Here is a 25,093-nt window from a genome sequence, read left to right as displayed (position 1 = left end):
AACAGGTTCTCAAGGGTATTTCTGAGCATCAGTTAGAAGCCTCTGAAAAAAATAGCTCTCTCTTTCCCAGATAAGCTTCCTAGATCTTTGTCTAAACAGGGAAATATTAATGAGTGTCTGTGTGAGAGGCAATAATTGAACATACCATGTGAATAGTTATCTGCTATTATAACTTGATTTAATGAATACCAGTTTAACTAGTAGAATATGATCTTACAGGCATTGATCACAATATGTTTCACTTCTGACTCAAGCCAGCATAAGGAAAAAATGCAGTTCTACCAATGAAACCACTCCCAACTTCTATATAGAAATATGAAAATATTATATAGAAAGAAATATGCCATATGCAGGTCAAGTGAGAATATATCCTCAAAGTTCTTCATAAAACATTACTAAGTATATATAGTGGAAATGCTAAGTCACAGCTTGAAACAATTATCGAGTACCTGGTAGGAAGAGAGAGGAGTTCTGCTGTATGTAATGCATCTGAGTGACTGGAAGGGGTGGAGAGCCACGATCCAGGGTTGGCAGGATAAGGGTTGGCAGTGAAGAGAAGGATATCTTGATAGAGATCCCTGTATACCTTAGGCTTTCTGAAGGTAAGTAGTTTTTTTCTTTCTTTTTTCTTTTTTTCCTTATTTCTTTGCATATGGCTGTTGCTTTTGAGGGAACCCTCACTTGCTGCAGCCTGGGATCTTGCTACTCTGCTGTCATCAGTGTACTTTCAACTGTCTTACACTTGGTGAATCAGGCAGGCGTGATAGCAGCATATGTATTTAGGACTTTTTTTTTCTTAAAAGGACAGTGTGTTGGCTGGTTGTTGGGACCCTGTAATGCCCCACAAGAGGAACTTCCCAGGTGAAACCCTGAATTTCCTGGGTTCCTAATAGCTGAGTTCTGTATGGATTATTGTTATTATTATGCTGCATGGTCTCATAATCAAATCCCCTTTCAAAATGGCAGAATTTTTGAATAAATTTGAACAAATATTCTTAAGAACTGAGGAAAGAGTTGTAGACATCCTCTATAGCATGTCTGCTTCTGCTAGCAATTAATGTATATCAGTCCTCTGAGGAAGGATTGAAAGATGAAAATGAGCTTTTAAAAGCCCATATCAGACCGCTGAAAAATGAAGTTTGCACTTCCAAGGGGGTAAACCACCTTATCTTTGACGCACTGGAATAGGCTGGCCAATGAGGCTGTGGATGCTGTGGAGGTATTCAAGGCCAGGCTGGATGTGACTCTGGGCAGTCTGATCTAGAGGTTGGTGGCTCTGCACATAGCAGGGGGGTTGAAACTAGATGATCATTATGGTCCTTTTCAACACAGGCCATTCTGTGATCTTCAAATGGCATTTCCCCTCTAAAATGAAGAACTATATCATTAGAAAGGGAAAAAGACTTAAATGAACAGGATAAAAGGAAAATGAAGATGACTGAAGTCCAACCAGATGATCCAGGAACCTCAAATCCTCTAGAAATAAGACCAGTAATAAATTAAAAAACAAAGGAAGTCCAAAGTAGACCAGCACGATTGCCACCTCAGGAGTGGCTCCCTGCCCCCGCTACATTACATGTGACACGCACCCTACATGGCCACCAAACTCATGGATGTATTACAATGATTTAAACAGAAATCACCAGAGAGCATACCAGCTTGGTTCTTGAGATTATGGAACTTTGAGGCCAAAAGTGTGGTTATTAATGGACCAGAGATTTCTAAATTTGCATCCATGACCATACATCTGGCCCTCAGACAAAGACTGTATGTGACTGTAATGCATAATGATGAAAATAATTATTTAATTTAATGGATAATGGCTGCATGTAGGATTGTGTGGCCAAATAAAAGCGATATTCCAATAAATACTGTTCTACACACTTTGACAGAGAAACTTCGAAGTTTTATCAGAGAACTGGGAATGAAGAAAGTGATCTAAGATGACAACTCTGAGAATCCAGATCTGGTGGAAATTCCCCTCAGTGATGAGGGCCCTCATTCTAGAACAAGTGCCTCCTTACCAGTGGCTCACTAATGTTCATAATGAACCCTTTGGTAGCCTCAGAGGCTGTTGCTCAACAAGCTACCCAGTTGGTGGCTGATCTAGAAGAAACAGAGTGCCTTTGGACCAGGCACAATATCCAAAGCTGAGATCCTCCTTGTAACTAAAACTAGGAGACCTGCCCCACAAACTTCTCAACTGGGGCCCATACAGGTGTCCCAAAAACAGATGTTTAATGATTTAATCCAAGCTGGGTTTGGCAAAAATTGATTGCCAAACCAATCACGTCCTCTTTCAGCTATAAAGGCAGCTGGAGGAAAACTTCAGAACACCCTCAATAAAACAGGGGTAAGAATTATTGGACAAATATCAATGAGAACACGGAACTTAGAAAATTTCATAGTTCCTAACAAAAGGAAAAAGCCTCCTCAAGTGACCTGAGCCACCTGAGGAAAAAGAATAGGCAACTGCACAGTTACTTGTGTGATGGGGCATGCCAGCCCCCCTGCACCTAGGTTCTCTGGTCTGAATTAAATACTTTTTGGTCCTGGAAGGATGTACAGCAAGTGATGGCATTAGTAAACACGGGTGCAAAAACCTTAATTATTTATGGTGATCCAACTAAATTTCATGGAAACAGGATGATGATTTGTGGGTTCTGAGAATGGACCATCCCTGTAACACAGATATGATTGAAGCTGGGGGTTGGGCATCTCCCAGTATATTGTGTTTGCTGCCCCAGCCCCAGAGTAGCACAGGTGATATTAAGAGGCCATGTGAAACATGAGCCTATTCACCTGCCAGAGTTGTGCCAGATTACTAATACTAAATATTATAAACAACTGGGGGGGAGATGGGCGGGCAAGAGAAAATCTTAAGAACAGTGCAGGAACTAGAAAAAGTAGGAATCATAAGACCTGCACATATTTATATGCCCAGTATGGAAGTCAGTACATGGAGAATGACAGTGGATTACAGAGAATAAGGTCAAGGTTGCCCATTCATGCAGCTGTATCTGATATTGCCCCCCTGATGGATGCATTGAGTAGGGAAATAGAAACCTACTGTTGTGTCATAGACTTGGCAAATGCATTCTTCAGTATTCCAATTCAGGTCCCACTGCAAGGGTATGTGCATTCACAAACTTATTGTCATAACTCAGTGGCACATGACTAGCAGAGTGGAATACTAATAACATCGAACTATACCACTATACTGATGATCTCATGTTGACATCTGACTCACTGGAGGCAGTAGAAAAGGCAGTAGACTCATTGACACGCCAGAAAAGACAATGGTTGCTCCATCAGAGAAGAGTCCCTTTCCATAGAGAAATGGACTCTTCCATATGTCTACCACATTTCTAGCTACCAAACTCTATAATCTCCAGGAAATAATGAAGCCAGCACACTGGCTCAAGTTCAATGGATGGCGAATCCTCAATCCAAGAACATCACCCACTGGTTACAGGAGAAGCTGTGACATGCTGAACAAATGACAATAGGCCTATCCAGGGCCAAGAGCAAACCAGGCATACATCATCAAGGCACTTTTCAAGTTGATGGCCACCTATGGGACACCTCAAGTCATTGACTGTGACCAAGGTACTTACTCATTTCACTGTCACAGTGGTATAGCACTGTGCAGAGGAAAACAACACTGAGTGGTGATTCCACCTGCTATATAATACAACTGGGGCAGGCCTTGTTGAACACTATAATGGCACTCTTAAGGCTGCCCTGAAGGCAGACTCTCAGTCCCTGTGGGGGTGAGCGAAGAGACTCTGAAACACTGTGGGACCCGAGTGAAAGGCCTAGAGACAGCAGATTCAGTGCCTTGAAGATGCTACAGACAGTATGAGTGTCTCCACTTAGGATCCCAATTATGGGCATTGATAATCCGGTCAGACCCCAAACTTGCAATGAAAATAATCTTCTGCTCCCTGCCCTGAGAACCTAGAACCAGGTACTGATGAAGTAGAGTGACTTTGGAAGATGCAAGTAGGACTAAAGTGCTGTGGCCTATTTGCATACTGGGGGAGATTATTGGAGGTTGGGAGATAAGTAGTCCCCCTGGTAGGTACATGGCCTGCAGACATCACCATCAAGACTCCTGTATGCATCTGTAAGGAGACCTCAATCATGTCCCTATGGCAAATCAGGAACCCCCTCCTCCTCCCCCCCGCTTTGATACCCACTATGAGTATGCAGTCTCAGATATAGAGCCAAAGGATATGATACAGACAGCTGCAACATGTCCCAGTAAAGAGAAGACAGGAAGTCCTGTAAGTTGTATCCTAAGGAAGATGGTCTTTCAAAAGCTTCTGCCCATACTGTTCTCAGGTTTTAACCAAATAAGGAAATCCTGAACAATCCTCACCACAAAGATAGTGTCATTTGTTATTCACAATGCTACCACCAGCAATAAGCCCCCCTTGTTTGGATTTTCTAATGAGAGCGCAGTTGTTCCCAAGGAGACTGATAAATTACAAATGTAGGAATTCTCTTTCCCTTTTTCATTCCAAAGTGAGACCAATGTTCTGCACTTCCATATTGCTTTATCAGTTGAGAAATAACCATTTTACACATTACCCTTCTTGTACCACGTATTGATGCCAATAGTGAAATGACGATCTCGATGGTGACATTAGAAACGCAAACATTCCGCATATATGGTCACAGGTACAACTTTCAAATGTTATTGGAGGTTTTGGTTCTTTCAAATTTGAGATTATCTGTTGATAATGTCTAAAAAGGTGAACAATATTTCTATTGGTTCTTTCACGTATCTCATGCTAGGATGTGAACCTATATATTTCCTCCTTTGTAGTTATTTGTGAGGCAGAGAGAAACGCATGCAGAGAGTTTGGTCTATATAGTGCCTAACAAAGAGCTTTCATCTGGCCACGGTAAGGATGGCAATGAAAGGATGTCTTTCAGCTTTAGTGTTGTGGCTCCTTCTCCTCACCGTTCAGATTTCCCTAGGTAAGTACATTAATTTGCATAAGGCACTTATGAGTATAAATTAGTTGTTATTCCATTAGTCTGTAAGACAAAATGTCAAGAAAGTGTTTAAATACATTTGTATTTAATTCAAACTCCTTGGTGAATCCTGAAAAAAGAATAAGTCATTTGTAAGAGTTCTATATTTTACTGAGATATTAGCTACCTGACATTTTTACTGAGTTCGAGTCCAAGTTCAGTGAACAGTTGAGCTGTAATGAAAGCCTACTGGGTATTTTTTACTACTGTCTTTTCTCCCCTGTTGAGCTTTGCGTAGATGGAGTGAATAACTCTATGTCTTTATTTAAACACAGTTAAAATGTTGCTGTGTGCATTGGTGTTTGACTGGGTAGCATCTTCCATTCCATTGTTCCTGTGTATTTGAATTTTAACACTAGTTATCTCCATGCTGTTGTAGGGCTACGTGTATATATTTGAAACTAACAATAAGAACCAGATTTTGGAGTCCATATTTTTGTCTCTGTACACATGGAGTTAGTAACATGGCACTGTGCCTGATGGTTGCAACCCTGTATGATGAAAATAAGATTTCATGGTTGATACTTTCTTTAATGTAGCAGAGACCTAGTCTTAGAGACTCCCCCCAGCTGTGTGGATGCAAATGGATGGGAAGAAGTGGCATAGGACTTTCTGTGTAAAGAAGTGTGAACAGCAATATTACATATTTGTATTTAGACATCTCTGTAGCAGAACTGTACTAAAGAGTAAGTTATCTGCCAACTTTATAATAAGGGGAAGTGGTAAAAGAGTGCCTTACAACGTAGACAGGAGTAGCTTTACACTGACACCCCATTATTAGCACCGACAACCCACATATCTGCTCTGGCTCTGACTATACTTGCATATTCCATGCTATCACAGCCCCCTGTTTGTCCACAGGGATTTGCAGAGTGCAGATAATATCAGAAGCACAGACATCAGAAGTGAGCTGAAATCTTGATATGCATGTGCCTTATTCTCATCCCTGGTCTGTGAGGGGAACCAGGTCTTTAGCAGGAACAAGCCCAAATCTTACACCCTTTTACCCAAGCAAAACGTCATCCTGTAACTAGTACCACTGAATTTAAAGTTGGTCCTTGTTAGGATATGCAGTGGAGTGAGAGTGAAGGTAATATGTCTATAGGTAACATTAAAAAATCACAATAGATTGAGTTCAACAGATAACGGTTTTAGATTAGAGCATATAAAAAATTGTTGGGTATGTTTTGTCTAGCTTTGCCTCTGCATTCAGCCTTGCATTCTGTCATGTACTGAAAATAGTATGTTAGATTACTTAAATATTGGTGCAGAAAAACAGATTAATTAATTGAGGATCTGTTTGTTTTAGTCCTGAATATGGCTAATAGAAATAGGTTATCTGGTTCCTTTAATAATGAATGATGATTTTAATTTATAAACGTTTTCTTTATTAAATGTTTGTTTTTAAATACGTCTCAAGTACAAAGGCTTTTTGTAGCTCTTTGTGCTAAGTATCTGAGAGAATTTTACTCAGGAAATTTGAGAAAAGAAGACAGTTTGTACAAAAATATCTTCAGATGTTGCTATTTGTCATCCACTTGAATAATCTCCCTTAAACTCTTCACGTTTCTGAATCTAAATGACAGACAGGAAATTGTGGGGAAGTGCAGCAGTATTAGCACAGAAGTAAAACTTTTGCCCGTGTACAAGAGCAATTCTGTGTCAGTGCCATATTGCCTGCCTCTGAACCAGGAGACAATCGGACTACACGCAGATGGAGACAATTGCATTTTAGTCAACTACTGCTAGTAGTTTGCTTTGGAAAGAGATTATGATTAGTTGCTGAAGGAAGTAGTTTTATCAATTTCTGCATTAGCACTGACACGGGAAATTGAGAGGAATTAGACTTGTTTTAAAATAAAAAGCAAAATGATTTATTTCTGTTTCACAGTGTCAAATGACAGCGAGAAGTGTGATCTGTAGAAACATCTCTCTCCTTTGAGGAAGAGAGAGAATGTGATGCTTCCAAATCTATATTGTTTTGAGAACTCCTCCAGGAAAACCTGAGGGTCTTATTACAGTTTAATTGCTTTTTTGTTGCTAATCAGATACTACCATTGATTTACTCTGAGAAGTGTCTTTCTAGACTACTTGCAACTGTCACTTCTCTAGAACTCCTACGAATATCTTTCAAGGGTACAGCAAGGACCATCTGCTCCCATGATAACATGGCCAGCAGGACGTAGGACTCACCAGTAAGGGCCCAGGCTCACAGTACCCAAGAGAGGCAAACAAGGCAGTAGTGAGTTTCAACTAAGAGCCCAGATCATTAGCAAGTTCGTGGTGAAGGGGCACATTCAAAGTCAAATTGGAAGTCACTATACAGATCAGGGTAAGCTTCAGTGATAGTAGCAATCTGTGGGTCAGCACGCTTATTATAGAGATTGTGGCCAGACACAGCTGTGTATAAGTTGAATGCAAGCACACCTATAATGCATCTCAGGCAGTGACAAAAGTTGCAGACATATCCTCAAATGGAGCCCCGGGGATATGGGCAGGGTGCATGGGTGGAGACCCCAGCTGAGGCAAGTCAAGGCCAATAAGATTTATTAGTGAACTCGGCACTGACAATCAGACAAATCTTATTTATAAACTTTGGATTAATTTTCCACTGTCAGATAGGTTTTGAAACAGTTCCAGTTTGGGGTCAAAGTTGTTAGTCTTCTTATCTGACTCTTCTGTTTCCCTCATTTGGACATGTGAACAACCTGAGTGGCCTTACATGCCCCAAAAGAAGTTACTAGCATCCCTCAGAGATTTTCACTTTCCTTTATATGCTGAAACTCATATCTAATTAAGTTTTAGATGAATCTCTGGTTCTTGCATGTACTTATCTTTTACTATCTTTTACCTGGAAATATAGAGGTCCCCCATATGGTAGTGTTTTTGTCATTTTAATTTTCAGCCATGTTGTCTTCTTTGGAGAAGACAATTCACACAGTTTTTTTTCCTTTTAAGTTTTCTCTTTGAGAAGGCGACAGATCATATCCAACAAGTTTGTTTCAAGTGCAGTGGAGACACTAATTCATGGCCTGAAACAGTGATTGAGCACCTGGTGGGAAGGCAGAGCCAACTCAGGGGAGCTGAGTGAGTGGGAGAGATATAGCCAGAATCCACCCCTTCCCAGACCTCATTTAAGGGTTGGCAATGGAAGTGAGGGTATTTCCTGCCAGAGATCCCTGCCTACCTGAGGCCTTCCAGAGGTGAGCAACTCTTTTCCTGCATCTGTGGTTGCTGCCTTTGGGCTCATTCTCATCTGCTGTAGTCAAAGACTTTGCCACCCTACTATCATCATCCCATTATAGTATTACACAAGGACCCAACACTGGTAACAGATGAGCATGAGTACTGAATGATTTAACTGTCACTGAGCAAACTTCAATTTAAAAAATGTGCCCTATGACTCTTAGTTCCAGAACAAAATCACCAGAGCTCCTTTTACTATGAAATATAGAATGCCTCTCAAGTATTTCAGTACTGTGTATAATTCAGATATGCATGTATGTCAAGCAGATAACTGCATGCTTCATTTGAGGTTAGCCTCTATCCCAAAGTTTAAAGCTTGTTATCATATCACTGCTTTAATCTCTCACTACTTGATAAAACTGTTCTTAAAAATTCCTTCTTATGAAGGCACTGATTATTTATGCTCTGAAAGTAAAGGATGTCAGTGCACCCTGCTCCTTGTAGATGGGATGTTTATGGAATTCAAAATCTCTAAGTAGTTCGTTAGCATACTTAGAACTCTTCTGGATACTCCTGGAAGTTTTGTTCAAGTCACAAAGCATTGTGAAATATTATTAGACTCCTCTATTTTTTCTTATTCTGCTTAACTTCTTCCATGATTTATATCTATCCAGTTACACAACAAGGCAAAAGTATAGCAGCCTTAGGGCACAAACTATTTGTTGTTTCAGTTGCAAATGGAAAAAAATCATCAAGTTTTTGGTTTAACTATTTTGAAACCTATCCTCATTATTTTATCAAAGTAGAAAGCATAGCTGTATTTTTCTTCTGCTGTTTACAGGACTGTGTTTAGTCAGTGTATCAAAATCTATAAACTTATTTGCTATCACATGAGCTGGCACTGCCCTGTGTGCCATGCCCTTGTTTCAGCCCAGATGGGGTTATTAGCACACTAATGTTTGGTTGACACTGAAGGGCTGCACAGCAAGATGTGCTGAGCTGCATGTGGCCTATGGGCTACAAATTAGATATGCCTGATTTAATCTACTTGCTGGGTAGTTCAGCTTGATATGCATTAGCAGCCGCACAATAACATGCAGAACCCTCATTTGTTCTAGTTGCTGGTATCAAAGACATGGACCTCTGTGACCCACGGTCCAGCACCAGCTGCTGGTACGTCCATACATAGGTGCACAGGATAAAGTAAAAAGATGCGGACAGGGCAGGTCATAGCTAGATAAGTCAGCTGAGAAGCAGCCTATTTGTCCCTTGTGTCCATTTATCCTTCTGTTGTGCTACACTTTCTCCTTCCCAAGCAATCTTGATTTTTTTTTTTTTTTTTTTTTCCTTTTTCCACCTTATGATTCTTCTCCTAAACATCCCATCCTGTGCAATCCCTGGGTGCTTTTCTTTTGTATCCCATACAGTGTCCCATATCCTGTAATAGTCCTAGGAAGTGCCACAGCAGGAGCCTTTTTCTCTGATTGGATTATTAAGGTTTCCCCACCTGCCATTGTTTCTTTGTGCTCCTTTGCATGGGAAGATGAATTTTCTAACACAAAACCTAACAATCTGAATATCATCTTTATTTCAATACAACAGTAATTGTTCTTAATGAAATCTGCAGGAGGTATCTTTACATTATTTTTTGTTTGGTTGTTTGTTTTCACTGCCGTATACACTAAATTACTCTCTGCTAGGATCCAGAATATTAACTCAATGTTTTTGCCTTTTAGTTAAGCAAATACAAATCTTCCTGCAAGTAAAGAATTTTTTTTAAGGAGAAGTTGCTCCAAAACTCTTACCTTAAAACCTTTGACATTTTGAAGGGAAAAAAAACCAAAAACAAAAAACAATTCCTGGACAGTTTTTTCTTCTCATGTAATTACATACTAGACTATCTACCTTTGTTTTCCTGATGTCTTTGTAAAATACAACTCATATCTATTTTCCTGTTTTCTGAGCTCTAGCAGGCTATGGTGTAGCTTCACTTTTTATGAGTTGCTTATATGTCTCATCATCATTCCTGCATTTGAATGTAATAAAATTCTTCTTGTTTTTTCTTGCCCTTAAGTCCTTTTTCTAGACTTTTGTATAGTAGCTGAAGCTTTTATAGTAGTAGTCCAACGTAATAAAGCAAGAAAACCTCATGTGCACCTTCCCTCTTCTGTCAGACTCTGTCATTTGCTCTGTAATGACTGTAATATTGTGTGGAACAATTTGTAGAAGAATTGAAATATTAGTGGAATTTTGATATTACTGGAGAGAAATAGGCCTGGGAACAGAGGATCACAGAACAGCAGGCACTGGAAGCAGAGCAGAAGAAGATTCTTTGAGGATCATTTTTACATCAAGAGAGGGTAGGGCATGAGGAACAAGATGAATACCTACTTGCCCATCTTCTCCTTATTCTGCTGCATCTCCCAGAACAGGTCACCAGCCCTTGACGATATCTGCATGAGACATCTCTTCTTGTCATGTACCCCTGACCAGGAGGACTGTGTCCACTGCAGGGTATTTAATTAAAAAAAAAAAAAAAAAAAAAAAAGGCGTTTGGGGGACACTTAGTTGCAAATAATAGTTTGAGAGGAAGAAATTGAGGAAGAACAATAAAAAGAAAGGAGAAACTTCTACTGAAGCCCTTACGAGACACAGGCTAGGGATATTACTTGGCATTTTCCATCTGATAGGTCAGGAGCAGAGGCAGCTTACATGTCATTAGAAATAACTTACATTTTAGCAGTTCAGTTATCTCAAACTTGTAAATACAGACATAACACCCTGAAAACAAAACAAACGAGAACTTTATGTGGGACTATTTAGAAAGACGATTCTTAAAAATAAGATTTAGGAGTAATAAAAATCTCATTAATCATCTGCAAAAGATTGTAATGATTAGACTGTCATATTCATAACCCTCTTCTGTCTATGAAGGGGATGATGAATTGAAGCTGATAAATGGAACTGGCCCCTGCTCTGGGAGAGTGGAAGTAAAACATGAGGATCAGTGGGGAACCGTGTGTGATGGTGACTGGAATACAGAAGATGCCGAGGTTGTTTGCAAGCAAGTAGGATGTGGATCTGCTGTTCAGGCCCTTAACCGAGCTCCTTTTGGAGAAGGATCTGGACCCACATGGTTGTATCGAGTAGAGTGCCGTGGTAACGAATCTGCTCTCTGGAACTGTCCACATACAGGCTGGGGTGGCTTTACCTGCCCTCATTATTTTGATGTTGGAGTGATCTGCTCAGGTAAGTTATAAAACCTTTAATAATAGAGGAATTCCCACAATACAAAGGAACTGAGATCAATCTTTGTCCTAAATGGATAAAGTCTAGTAATGTGGTCAGCACAGAGGTAACACTTTCTCCGTGGCCTCTGAACCCAAACAAGTCACACCACCATTAAAACTTCTGCTGACTACAAATGTATGTCTGTTTTGCCTTTGCACAACAATGATATAGAACAGAAATAGACATAGTAAATCACACAGAACAGAAATAGAAACACCATTTCTTTCTACCACGCCTCTTGCAGTCAACATGAGAGAAATAATTAACTTGCTTCTGGCCAGGAAAGGAAGCTGAAGAGAGGGTGTAGATGGAGAAGCAAGAAAATTCTGTATTATGCTATCCAAGCATCCTTCTCCTTTAGATCTTCCTGTAAGCTAAGACAGGAATTTCTGGAATGGCAAAGAAATCCAGTGTATGCTCAGTGTCTTCACTTGTAATATGTGTTTGGTTTTGCTCCTTGGGGCACTGCAAGAGGTTCTTTCCTCTCTTTAGGACTTCACATTCATTCTTTTTGATTTTCAGAAGGTTTCCGTTAACTTATTACTTCCTCCTGTGTTCACCAGAATGGCAGCTCTGCCCTTGAGGTTATCTCGGCTCAGTAAAAGTGTACTCCATCAAGTTCTCCAGGATGCTGATGAAGATACAGAACGGAACAGATCTCTGGGAAGACAACAGTGATAATCCAGTTGTTGCCAACCTCCAGGTTGAATGCAATTCAGAGAACTACAGTCTGAGCCTGACTGATGAGCTTTCTGCCCATCTAGTCATTCACTCATTGAGACTGTTAAAAGACACAAAAATTGCACAAGACAGTTTCAAAGACCTTGTTAAATTTGAGGTGAATGGTGTGTACTGCTCTTATCCCATCATTCACAAATCAGTCCTTTTTTCAGAGAAAGCAATCAGGTCATATAGGCATGGTTTACTCTTGGAAAATCCACGCTGACTCTGCTTGTTCACCTTCATCTTCGCCTGCTTAGAAATATGCTCCTGGAATACTCACCCCATGATTTTCTCTGACCAACCTATAGTTCTCCAGGTCGTCTTTTCATCCTTTTCTGAAGATGAGTGCAACATCTGCCTTTTTCCTATTGCTAGGGACATAATCTCTACAACCTTTTGAAAATGGCCTCTTTTTAGAGAGAGCAGACTTAAAAGAACATTGGCCAGTTTAGATAAACCACACTGCATCCCATGGGTTTATTTAGGTCAAATTCTTTCTCCGAACTCTGTTTGCTCTGCACTTTTTCTTCTTTCTCATCCCATTTAATATTTGGAAATCCACTATTTCAGGGTGACTAATGGCTACCAAAGATTTTCATAACCCTAACCAAGCAAGTTCTCCCTTGCTAACAAATAGATGTCGTGTCTGTGTTTCTTAAATATATGCAAGGATGAGGACTCCACCATTTCCCTGGACAGCTCATTCCAATGCTTCTCTACACTCTCTGTGAAGAGATTCTTCCTAATCTTCAGCCTAAACTTCCCCTGGTGCAACTTAAGCTCATTCCTTTGTGTCATATTACTAGTCATATGATAAAAGAGACAATTTTTAGTTGTAGAGAGCAATGAGGTCTCCCCTCATCCTCTTTTTCTGCAGACTAAACAATCCTAGTGTTGGAAATATCCGAATAATTTTGCCAGGACGGTATCTCTGATAAAAGCAGATTTTATTCGCGATTGCAATGGCGGGCGTCCCGCAAGCAGGAGCGCACCTATGGATACAGCATGACAACTTTTATACCCTTTTTCTCTCCCTTACCTCCCCCTTCTCCCCCATTTCCCCACTTGCTGGGTACTCCGGGTTCACAATCTTATCAGAGGATTTAATTGGATCGTTATCTGGTGTTCAGTGCTCTTCTTGTCCTATTGATAAGGTGATTTGCTTGGAATTCTTGTTAAACAAAGAGTACGGAGGGGAGGGGAGATGTCCGATCTTCTCCAGGCATTCCCCGTATCATGTAGTGAATTGTCCTTTTAAATTGGCAGAATACTGTTGCAATGTGTGACATAGTCAGTTGCCATCCTGTTGCTTCCAAGGTGTCTCAGTGCTCTTCTTGTCCTATTGATATGGTGATTTGCTTGGAATTCTTGTTAAACAAAGAGTACGGAGGGGAGGGGAGATGTCCGATCTTCTCCAGGCATTCCCCGTATCATGTAGTGAATTGTTCTTTTTTAAATTGGCAGAATACTGTTGCAATGTGTGACATATATTCTCAATGTTGGCTATACATATATACATACATATTACTTTAACTTATAGAACTCTAATAAAGTAGTAAGGCCCCTGAAACGAACTATAAAACAAAAACCCCAAACGGTAAAGACCATGAAGTTAACAAAATTCTTATTTTGTTCTGATGCAGAAACAACATTCAATTCTCACACTAGTTCCCTTAGTTACTCCTCATAAATGTTCCATTCCCTTCACCAACTTCATTGCTCTTCTTTGCACATGCTTGTGCAAACCAATATCCTTCTTGAAGTGAGGGACTGAAAACTAAACACAGTATATGAAGTGTAGTTTTGCCAATGACAGCATAAATATGTGTGATTAGGAGATTTTCTTGTTTTGTTTATAGAAGATTTCATCCAATTCCTCACCTTAATGGGTGGTCTGTAACAAACTCCCACCACAAGATCAGCCTTACTAGCCTCTCCTTTGATTCAAAGCCACAAACTCTTCTAGGCTCTGTGGAATCACTCTTGATAAACTTAAGATTTCCCTTGACAGTGCTATTGGTGCTCACGTGAATAACGTTTTCCACGCTCCTGCGCAGCTATAAATTCTTTGTGGTGATTGTCTGTGCTGCACAAAAACAAATCCATTACTGTTTTCATAGTATGTCCGCTGAGAAGAAAACATATAAAATAAATATCTCACCCAAGAACAGTGGTGGAACTGTTATGATATGAAGTACTTCACTGCTAATAGAGCTGTGGAGCTGAAAAAAATGCAAACACCAAAGAAAAAAATATTGTTTTATGGCGATCTATAGAACTTGAAGAACATTATTGAGTGGAGTTAAAAAACAAAAAACAAAAGCAAACAAACAAAAAAAAAAAAGCAAAAAAAAAAAACCACACCAGGTGAGATACAGAAACTGAGCTGGCTACGTGTAGCCCCATCTGAATGGAACCAAGTCTACTACTACAAGTGCAATGCCACAGAGGAAAAGCAGTGCAATGCTGTTTTCAGGTCAGGTCATTTCTCTCACAAGCTGCTGTGCTTCAGCTGCCACATTCCATCAAAACTGAGATGGACTTCATTCAGGGTCTGTACAGTTAACTTTCATGTATTATACGCCTTGCCTGAACAAGATCTTCAGAAATATGGAGCTCATGAAGTGATGTGCAAAGGTGTTCAACAAAGCCTATGGGAATGAACTTGAACTAATAAATCTATAGACTTCCAGTTCACGCTATTGAGGCCTTTTGTAGTTGACTCTGCTTTATATTCTTCTGGAAATCTCTTGGAATTTGTATAATACAGGTTTTTCTTCTTTTTGAGACACTTCAGTTTTCTATTCCTTTGAATAGTGAAGACTTGAGGACATACACTTGTAAATGCTTATGTATTTATTTATTTATTTGTGGATTACTATTGTTCAAACAAGTTGCAAATGTTCAAAATTCCCCTCATTCTATGGCTTCCCAAGCACTTGCTCAAGATTTTGTATTTTCATGCACTAAAAACACAAACGTTCCCACAAGCTGGTTTTTTTCTCTCATTTTTCTCTTGTCAGCAGCATATGGATATTGCCACAACAGCTATTTAGAAGTCACTGGTCCTCAAAGATGTGCATTCCATGTGTCTTGGCCATGAATACATTAGAGAAATTAAATTAGACCGGCGTAATCAACACTCAATACTGATTTTCTTGTTTTCTCCTTCCTCTCCCCTCTTCCCCACCACCCAGGTTTCTCAGGGCTGCATCTGTCTGGCGGGGACACTGCCTGCTCAGGACACCTGAAAATAAAGCAAGAAGAAACTTGGACTATGGTCTGTTACTCATACATTGATTTCAATGCTGCCTCTGTTATATGCAGTGAGCTAAGGTGTGGCCAGGCTGTGGATGTCTTGAGAGGAGCTCACTTTAGAGGCAGACATGAATTGACCTGGCAAGAAAAGTTCCACTGTGTGGGGAATGAGACTCACCTTGCACACTGTCCCAGGACGTTGCAGCATAGTAAGGCATGCTCTCATGATGCTTATGTTCTATGTTCAGGTGAGACTTTGGACTGATGGATGTAGTTTATATGTATCCCAAGTTTTCTTCCTGGCAGCCCACCACTCTGAGCCTCTGTATATTTCTATGGTTCTAGGGTTCTTCCCCTATTATGCCTGAGAGATTCAAGGAAGGACCAGGAGTAAAAGAGAGCAGCCTCACAATCTTCTTCATTCAACTGAGAGTCTGCATTTAATGCATCCACTGTGACAATTTCACTTTGTCACCACGGATGGAGGTTTCAAAAGATCTGTAATTTCTCTTATTGTTATTAGAGGTATGAGTTCTGTAGCGTTTGGAATTCCTTCCTTGTCTTTCTCATATGCATAAAAGGAGAGGTGACCAGAGCAGATAATCAGGAACATGGCAAAATGCATTTTCTGCTCTGTTACTGTCTGTGTTAAACTCTGGTACTTCACTTAATTATAAAACTGGGAGAAGTACAACTACAGATCTCTGAAAAATCATAGAAGGCATAAATTACAAATATTTATTTAAAAAAAAAAAAATCATCAGAGGCCTGGATGAATATAGCTCTGTCAGGTATCATTATTTAAGAATCTCATACAGTTTGGGCTTTAAATACAGCTAATGTTGACACCTACTAAAAAAATGATTAGACATAGAAAACTTTTTTCTCAGCTCAAAACTAAAAATGAGACAGGTGCTAGCAATACCTTATTTACAGAGCAAGCCTGGAAAGGAGTTCACTTCATGATCTTTTCTCAGCCACAGAATCGTAAAATAGAATCAAAGAATTGTCAAGGTTGGAAAAGACCACTAAGCTCATCTATTTCAACCATCAACCCATCACCACCATGACCACTATATCATGTCACTCAGTGCCACATCTGCCCTTTTCTTGAACACCTCCCTGGGCAGCCAGTTCCAACACCTCACCACTCTTCCTGAGATGAAATTTTCATGATGTCCAATCTGAACTTCCCCTGGCAGATCTCAAGGCCATTACCGCTTGACCTATCACTAGTTACCTAGGAGACGAAGCCAACCCCCACCTGATTACAATCACCTTTGAGGCATCTGTAGAGAGTGATATGGTCTCCCTTGAGATTTCTCTAGTCAAAGGGCTGCAGTCAGTTTCAAACCTGCCTTGGAAACGTCACACTGGCTGTTGTGCTCTGCAGTCCTCTGAGGAGCCAGACAGCCTAGTTGAGATGCCTGTGACTGACAGGTCTTGGCTTCTGTTCCTGTCCTGCAAGATTCGTAGCGCAGAGGTTTCGTTAGAAGGAATATTGTGCAAGAGTGAGGCAAGGGTAGGCAGAAACAGTATGAAAAGACAGAAGAACTGCATGGGGACACTCCACACCATACTTAAATAATTGTGAATCGTGACCTGATGGACATGACCTTTTGTGTTTTGTACCTTGTACTGTGACATACACAAAAGTTGAGAACTGCGCTGAATTGGTTACTGATTAACGTGAGAGGACTTGCTACTTGGAAAGAAAGTGCAACTAATAGCTCCTACTCTATGTTTCTCAAATACATCAAAAGCAAGACAGGAATTTAAAGATTGTCTCTCCAAAAAAAAAAAAAAAAAAAAAAGATTCTACAGAGCAGCAGCATTTTGGGGGGAGAAGAGAACAAAGCAGAGAAGGAGAGAGGGAAATTCAGGAGTTAAAAGACTTTCAGTCACATAGTACAGGCTACAGCATGGATGAATAAATAATTGTTTCAGAGTTGGTTTATGTGCTTCCTGTCCTACCACTCTACCCAGTAACCTGGGACACAGAAAGTGTTAGTAAACTAGATCTCTCTTACAATTTTCAATGTGATAGCATTAAATAATAATAGAAATGCTTAAATCCTTCATTATTCCTACAGGCTACGGCGGATACAGGTTGTCAAATGGCAGTACCACATGTTCAGGGAGAGTTGAGCTTCTTCATGGAGGCTCATGGGGAACACTCTGTGACTACTTGTGGAATTTTCCAGCTGCCAATGATCTCTGCCAGCATCTGGACTGTGGAGTTGCACTATCAATACCAGATGGACAGTCCTTTGGAAGAGGAAATGGGTCTTTCTGGAACGGTACATTCAGCTGTAAGAAGAATGGCTCATACTCGAGAGACTGTTCTGTGAGTGTACTAGATCAGAACAAATGCCCTGCTGGAAATGTTGCTCGTGTGATGTGCTCAGGTAAGCAATGGAAAGGGCTAAGAGAGAAATGAAAAATGGCTTCTTTGAGACTGATATGGACCCAAAAACCAGAGGGTATCTGTACAGCCAATCTCTGTATTTCGCCTGCTGCTACAGGTATTTATAGGGGCTGAGGCTGCACTTACCACAAGGCTGCTCATTCTCTATGAAATGCTCTTCATGCCAGGCAAGAGCAAGGGAAAGGCTGCTCCTCAGGAGAGAACAAGCTGGGTCCAGATGGTGAGACAATATGAGTGCATCCACCAGGGTATAGTCTGAAGGATCCAAACACGGAGGGCTGAACTGGAGTGAAAAGTCAGGAACAGCAAAAGACAGGACAGTTACACCAACTACATAATTAAGGCGAGGACTGAAGGCCTGGTTCAGGCTTAATTAAGTCCTTGGACCAATGGTCTGAGTTGAGAGACACCTGGTCAGAGTAGTTAAGGTTCACTAAGAGCCTTGAAATCTAGTGCCTCAAGTTTAAAAATTACAGGAGATCAGATTCTGATTTCTAATCATTCTTCTCAGTAAAGCAGCGGGACTAAAATCTAGTTATATGTATGGAAATTCTTGTGGCCAGTGGAGTCATTTTTGCTCCTTCTCATTGCTAAGGAAAATTCATTTCCAAGCCACTTTTTAGTTCATGCTCATGAGCAGTTACCAGTATGACATCTTGGTATTCATTTTCTCTTATATTCAGGGTGCCCAGGGGGCAGACTAGTGAATGGCACCACATGCTCTGGCAGCGTGGAAATCCGCCATGGAGATACATGGGGAAGACTCTGCCACTCCCACTGGAATTTGCAGGCTGCTAACGTTCTCTGCTATCAGCTGAACTGTGGCTATGCAAAGTCAATCCAGACAGGAGACAGTTTTGTGGATGGGAATGGACCTGTATGGAGAGATGCTTTTCACTGTGAAGGGACAGAGTCCTGCCTGTGGGATTGTGCTCAAGTGACTTTGGGCAATCCAACTTGTTCAGCCAAAGAAGTAGCCACTGTTGTTTGCTCAGGTAAGTCAGGAATGGTTTTTTTCAGGTTTTGAAACTTCAGACCAAAGCAATCTTTGTGATCTCACTTTGCCAAGTTGTATATGTCAGCTTATACTTAACATCCTTCTCCTTCCTTCACTATCCACCCATCTCCCTTCTGTACCCAGTTTCAGCATAAAAACTTCATTTAGTAGGATTTCACTCTAGAGGAAATCACATTATTCAGATGTGCCTGATTCTAGGAGGACCTAGCCTTTTAGTTGGGCATGTCTTTCTTGCTTCCTATTGCAAAATCTTCTGGGCATAGAAGCAAGCAAAGCCTTGCCACAGGCTATCTCCTTAATAACTGGTGTGAAATACTCTTTACCATCATATAATTTTAACTTCCACCTCTCCCCTGCATGTTATTTCTACTGTGCATGTTATTTTCTACAGCAGAAAATTTTATTCAATGCATTTTCCAAACTTTTTGAGCCCAGGTCTTGCTGAATCACTCAGACTCTCAGATGGTCAGAGCCGCTGTGATGGGCATGTTGAAATCTCCCTCAATGGCATGTGGGGCAGAGTCCTAGATGATGACTGGAACATCAAAGATGCTCATGTGGTATGCAGACAGCTCCAATGTGGAACAGCAAAGAGAGCCTATTACCTTCCAAGGTCTGAACGAGGCATCGGTCCTGTGGGCTTAAGAAGTGTCCAGTGTGATGGAAATGAGACTCAGCTAGTGCTCTGCAAGACCTCCCATTCTCCGGTGCTGTCAGCAGGAGTTGCTGAAGATGTTGGTGTGATTTGCTCTGGTGAGTCACTGTGTGAAAAGAACAGAATGCTTTCTAGGGTTAACTCTAGCCAACCTTGTGCTGTGGTCTCACCAGATCTTAAATAGGCATGGATCAGAGCTTGTGAAACTCACCTACTTGTATACACTAAGAGATAAATGATAGTCAAAGAAGCAAGAAGAAAGAAAGAATTCTTAAAATAATTCTTAAATTCTTAAAATAATTCTTAAAGAATTTAGCTCACAGAATCAAAAAGAAACAAAAGAATACAGAAGTCATAAAAGCACTAGTTTGTCAGCGACTATCCACATTTTAACTGACATCAAAGACATGAATAGATTTGGTTTTGTGACTCTTCTATACATGTATAGGCACATGCAGCCTTTCTGAATATACACATAAACAAGTACTATTGCTACATATCTCTTATTTTGTAAAGCATCTGTTGCAGTACCTGTTTCTGAACTAAATGCGTTTAATTAGAAAACAGCTTCTCAGACTTTCTAAAATAAGGTGATGTTTGCACATACTTATCACGAGTAGATTACTAGATTACTGCTACCCATTTGCAGTTACCAACAGGAATTACTTAAACATTTACCTGTTGCAGGAGTAGTCCTTTGCCTTTATGTGGTTTTAGCATCACGGGAGTTCTGCCTAAGAAATCATAATAAATGAACTGGAATCTAACAAGAACATGATGCCTCAAATTTGCTTTAAATATACACTCATTAAATTGACCAGTGCATTATCAATATATTCAATACTGTCGGTTGCATTTTCTTCTTGCAGAGAGCCAGCAAATCAGGCTGGTGAATGGAACAAAACGCTGTGCTGGGAGAGTGGAGCTTTATCATGATGGCATCTGGGGCACTATCTGTGATGATAACTGGGATCTATCAGATGCAAATGTTATTTGCAGACAGCTGGGATGTGGATATGCCATCAAGGCATTAGACTCTGCTCACTATGGAGAAGGCTCAGGACAAATCTGGCTGGATGACGTGAACTGCACTGGGTCTGAATCCAATATCTGGGCATGTCCCTCTAGGGTATGGGGTCATCACAATTGCCAACACAAAGAGGATGCTGGAGTCTTATGCTCAGGTATGTTCAAAGAATATGTTTCATAGCCTGTGAATTGAAAGAGAACACAAATGGGAAAGCTGAGAATTGGTGAAGCCTTGCTTGAACAGCTTGTCCTGTCTGCAAGCATGGCCCATCATCACAAAGGGTGTACTGAAGTCCTTATTTTGCATTCAGACATGTACACGCAAAAGTGTATGCTGAGAGATTTGAGGGATGAATTGGAGGGTTGCTATATCAAGAGGCTGTGGTTGCATGTTGTGCAGAAGGAGGTCATCAACTGTCAAGTGCCAGACTGTTTACCAGTGGACAAGGTCAGCACAAAGGTCACAGACACCTCATTAAAGAAGTGTGTTTATCTTTACTTAAGTTTAAAGCAATTAGATAATAAGTGCAATGAGATAGCAAGAATAAAACAGAACAAGGCAATGCGCCTAACTATTACTGCATGAGTAATAGCAATAGTCATTAAGAAAGATACATCACCAATTGCCCTAATACTCTACCATCATCCAGATTTGCAGTTGCTGGGGAGCTCCAGTTGCAGAGAGGATTTGGAGAGCCTTCCCAGCAACCGGGAAGTCCTACTCAGTGCATCCAGTCATAGTTGAGGCCTCCAACTTCACTATAAAAGGATCCAGCTTTTATATTATTGAATAAACACATTTACATGACAATTAGGAGGAAACATCTGGTTTCATTCTCTCTTTGGATTCCACCACAAGCCTGGAGAGGGCTCAAGAAGGAACCAAGGAGGTTTGTGTGCTAGTAGACCTTAACAATATGCTTCCAAACAGGGAGAGGTTAACACACTCTCATAATACTTTCTCTAAGCTACATCTCTTGATAATGAGATGTTTTGCCCAAGATGCATACTTTGCCAATAATTATGTGTCACGGAGTTAACTAGATCAATTTACGCCCGTGACAGGGGGGCAGTAGGCCCCTGCCCTCCCCCTTCACCCCACAAAATGGGAAGGAAGGGAGGAAAAAAACAGTGGCAACAATCTATGGAGGAAAACTTATTTTACTAACTATGATATCGGAATCCAAGATAACACAATATAATACAATCTGATTGAAATTGAGACTAATAAATCAAATAAGATAGGAGAGAGAGAGTTCCCGAGACCGACTCAAACCTGAAAAGCTTGGAATGGCCAGGAAAGCACCCTGCAGCACCCACTGCCAGGCAGTAAGAGACCGCCCCACCCGGAAGGGCCAGATCCCATGGCTTCCGTAATGTATAGGGATAGGTGCCTGGAATTGGAGCATTAACACTTTAACTCCCAGTATACTACATGATGTTTTGATGCGGAATACTGAGAACCAAAAAAAAAAAACATAAAACCATGAAATTATACTTTTTGCTAATGATACATTTTGCTAATGATTGGATACTGACAATATATCAATATATAACTCTGAGTTGTGAGATTTATCTAGAGGTTCAAAGCCTACTGTTCAGGCCTTAGTACTTCACAGATAGTCAGCAACAGCTGGCTTTGAAACTTATGGAAACAATCCACTGCACACCAAAACATTAACAAATCAGAGGAACATATGGTGCTTCTGCTCATGCATATTTGAAAAAGAATGCCAGCAGCAAGAGAGAGGAGAAATAGAGTAGACATCTGGGGGACATTGCTGGAGACATGACTTAGAAGGTGACAGTCCTTGCTGGAGGAGATATGCTTTTTGAGAGGGCTGTAGCCTGTGAATAAACTACACAGGAACAGATAAACTTTTGAAAGGGTTGAAACCTGTGGAGGGCATACACTGGACCAAGTACAACCCCTGAAGGGATTGCAGAGAAGGAGTCATACTGGAGCAGAGAAAAATGAAAAAGTGCAGCGCAAAAAAAGGCCAACTTTCTGCACTGCCATTCACAGAATCACAGAATGGCCCGGGTTGGAAGGGACCTCAAGAATCATGAATTTTCAACCCCCCCACACCACATGCAGGGCCACCAACCTCCACATTCAATACTAGACCAGGCTGCCCAGGGTCCCATCCAATCTGGCCTTGAAAACTTCCAGGGACGGGGCATCCACAACCTCTCTGGGCAGCCTGTTCCAGCACCTCACTGCTCTCATAGTAAAAAACTTCCCCCTGACATCCAACCTAAATCTTCCTTCCCTCAACTTAAAACCATTTCCCCTTGTCCTGCTGTTATCTACCCTTCCAAAGAGTTGAAATTTAATTCCCTTCAGTGAAGGCATTTGTAGGGATTTGTAGAGATGGCAGGGATGTGGTTGTTAACAGCAGGTAGCTAAGTACCACACAGCCACTCTCTTACTCTGCCTAGTCATTAGAACAGGGGGAGAAAGTAAGATAAAAAGAAAGCTCATGGGTTGAGAAAAAATACAGGGAGATTGCTCACCAATTACCATAGAGGGAAAAGACTCTCAACTTAAGAAAGATTAATTTAATTTATTGTCATTCTTCATGAACTGATCTTATGTGAGCATCCCACAGCCTGTGGAGGAGCTCATGGTGCAGCAGTGGATGTGGCCTGAAGGTGGTCACAGTTCATGGAGAACCCCTCAGGAGCATGTCCTGGGCTGGAGCTGCAGCCCGTAGAAATGACCTGATGCTGTAGCAGGTGGTCTGGGAGGAGCTGCAGCTCAGGGAACACGTGCTGGAGCACTCTATTCCAGAAGGACTCCATTTCATGGTAAGAAACCATGCTGAAGCAGTTCTTGAAGAACTACAGCCTGTGGGATACCTACACTGAATCCATTCATGAAGGATGCCATTCTGCGGGGGAAGGATTCCATGCTGAAGTAGGGAAAGAGAAGGAGAACAAAGGAGTAGAAACAACAACCTGTTATGGACTGATTGCAGCTTCCATTCCTCATTTTTCTGAGCTGTTTTGGGGAGAGAACGTAGAAGGTAAATGAAGGAGGGTGTTGTTAAATGGCAATTAGTAGGAGTGGGAAAGGGAATTCAAGGTGTTTCTCTATGCATTTGTTTAATTGTTAATTTTTTTCTGCTTTTTTTTTTCCTTCTTATTACCCAAAACAATTGTTAAAATTCTGTTAAGTGGCAATAAGTAATATAAGTGGAGACTGTTTTGCCCATAATAGCAGGTAATATGTGTGTAAGACACTCCAGCATAAAATAGCATGCCCTGGGACTGGACTAATTGCAGTAATTCTGAAGTTCCAGGGAAGTCTTGATTCTGGTATTGTGAATATGTCTTATTGTTTCATAGTGTAAGTGTTGCACCCATATTGGGGGAAGGTACAAACTGTGTATATAAACAGGTGGGAAAATAAGACTGTGACAGACCAGAGAAAGCTCTTGTTGGATGGGAAAGATTTGGGAAGAACTCCACTGGCCTAGAGCCCATGTTCAAGAATGTCAGCTTGGGGGATACAGAGAGGCTACGGTGTAAAACTCCAGGAGAATAGTGTGTTGCTCTGCTGTGAGGCACACCAGGGCCTACAATATGTTTTCAACAGGGTTCCAAAGGGGACTGGGACAGCTTAGCAGAGCTGGCAAGTTCTGTTGATGGTGTCTATAAGAGTAAAGGTTTGCCAAAAGTGGTTTTAACTTGTGCCGAGCAGGAAAGGAAGGATTCTGGTCAGAAGCTAGCAAGTAGTAGCAATGAAATGGACAAATTGCAATGCTGCTTTTGGGAGCACAAACAGCTTAGAAAGACTGACCTAGAGGGGAACTCTGCTTCCTTAGAAAGTTAAACAAGGGAAGTTAAGCAAGCTTCCAGCCATGAGAAGGCATGATAGCAAAAACATGCATGAGGGAGACTGGACCACAGTCTCTTCTTGAAGCAGGAGGAATCTCTCCCTTATCTCTGAAGTCCCTCTCACCAACAGATATGAAGAACTGAGGATGGAAAGAGAAGAGGGTGTGGATAATAGTTCAAACCTAGAAAGGGACAACCACATTAATATGGTCCAACCAAGGACCCAAATCAGAACCGATGCCACCAAAAGATGGTGAAAGGTCTTAATAATTGTGGACTCCTCTGTGAAGGTCACTAGGCACCCATTTGCCTCCCAGAGAGAGGCAAACTCTCTTTCTCTAGAGAATTTCGCTGCCTGCAGTCAGGACATCAGGAAGGCATTATCAGGTCTAATAAAATTGGAGGACTACTATCCGCTCCTGCTCTTTCAAGCTGAGTCATAGGAGGCTGCAATTAGGAAATTGCATACAAAATATTAAAAAAAGACTTCATTTCCTTTGGAAAGATTTTAAAGGAATCAGGAGCATAGGTATTTTTCCCCTTCATCAGGGGATCCCTGGGCAACTGGGATCCAGGCAGAAAGAAGAGAACAGACCAGCTGAAGGAATGGCTGTGT

At 41.0% G+C, this 25,093-nt stretch overlaps 1 protein-coding gene and 1 long non-coding RNA gene across 2 annotated transcripts in view; one reads left to right on the top strand and one right to left on the bottom strand.

The window, feature by feature from the left end:
* The first annotated feature begins 4,154 nt into the window (after positions 1-4,154).
* The window catches only part of LOC100550787 (antigen WC1.1), a 31,500-nt gene continuing 10,561 nt past the window's right edge, over positions 4,155-25,093 (top strand). Inside the window, exons 1-7 of the mRNA XM_019617860.3 lie at positions 4,155-4,289; positions 5,426-5,501; positions 11,167-11,481; positions 17,598-17,912; positions 18,616-18,927; positions 19,386-19,703; positions 20,475-20,789. Coding sequence (XP_019473405.2) covers positions 4,155-4,289; positions 5,426-5,501; positions 11,167-11,481; positions 17,598-17,912; positions 18,616-18,927; positions 19,386-19,703; positions 20,475-20,789 — 1,786 coding nt within the window. The remainder of the gene's footprint in view (positions 4,290-5,425; positions 5,502-11,166; positions 11,482-17,597; positions 17,913-18,615; positions 18,928-19,385; positions 19,704-20,474; positions 20,790-25,093) is intronic.
* On the bottom strand, positions 13,177-18,051 carry LOC146545439 (uncharacterized). Its single transcript, XR_014886390.1, has 2 exons — positions 15,683-18,051; positions 13,177-15,493 (listed from the first exon to the last, which is right to left on the bottom strand). It is a non-coding gene; the product is annotated as an uncharacterized LOC146545439 (long non-coding RNA).

The sequence above is a fragment of the Meleagris gallopavo genome, chromosome 1, assembly GCF_905368555.1.
Source record: "Meleagris gallopavo chromosome 1, MGAL_WU_HG_1.1, whole genome shotgun sequence".
Taxonomy (NCBI): domain Eukaryota; kingdom Metazoa; phylum Chordata; class Aves; order Galliformes; family Phasianidae; genus Meleagris; species Meleagris gallopavo.
Note: the sequence above shows the minus strand (reverse complement) of the source record. Positions and strands in the feature narration are given on the sequence as shown.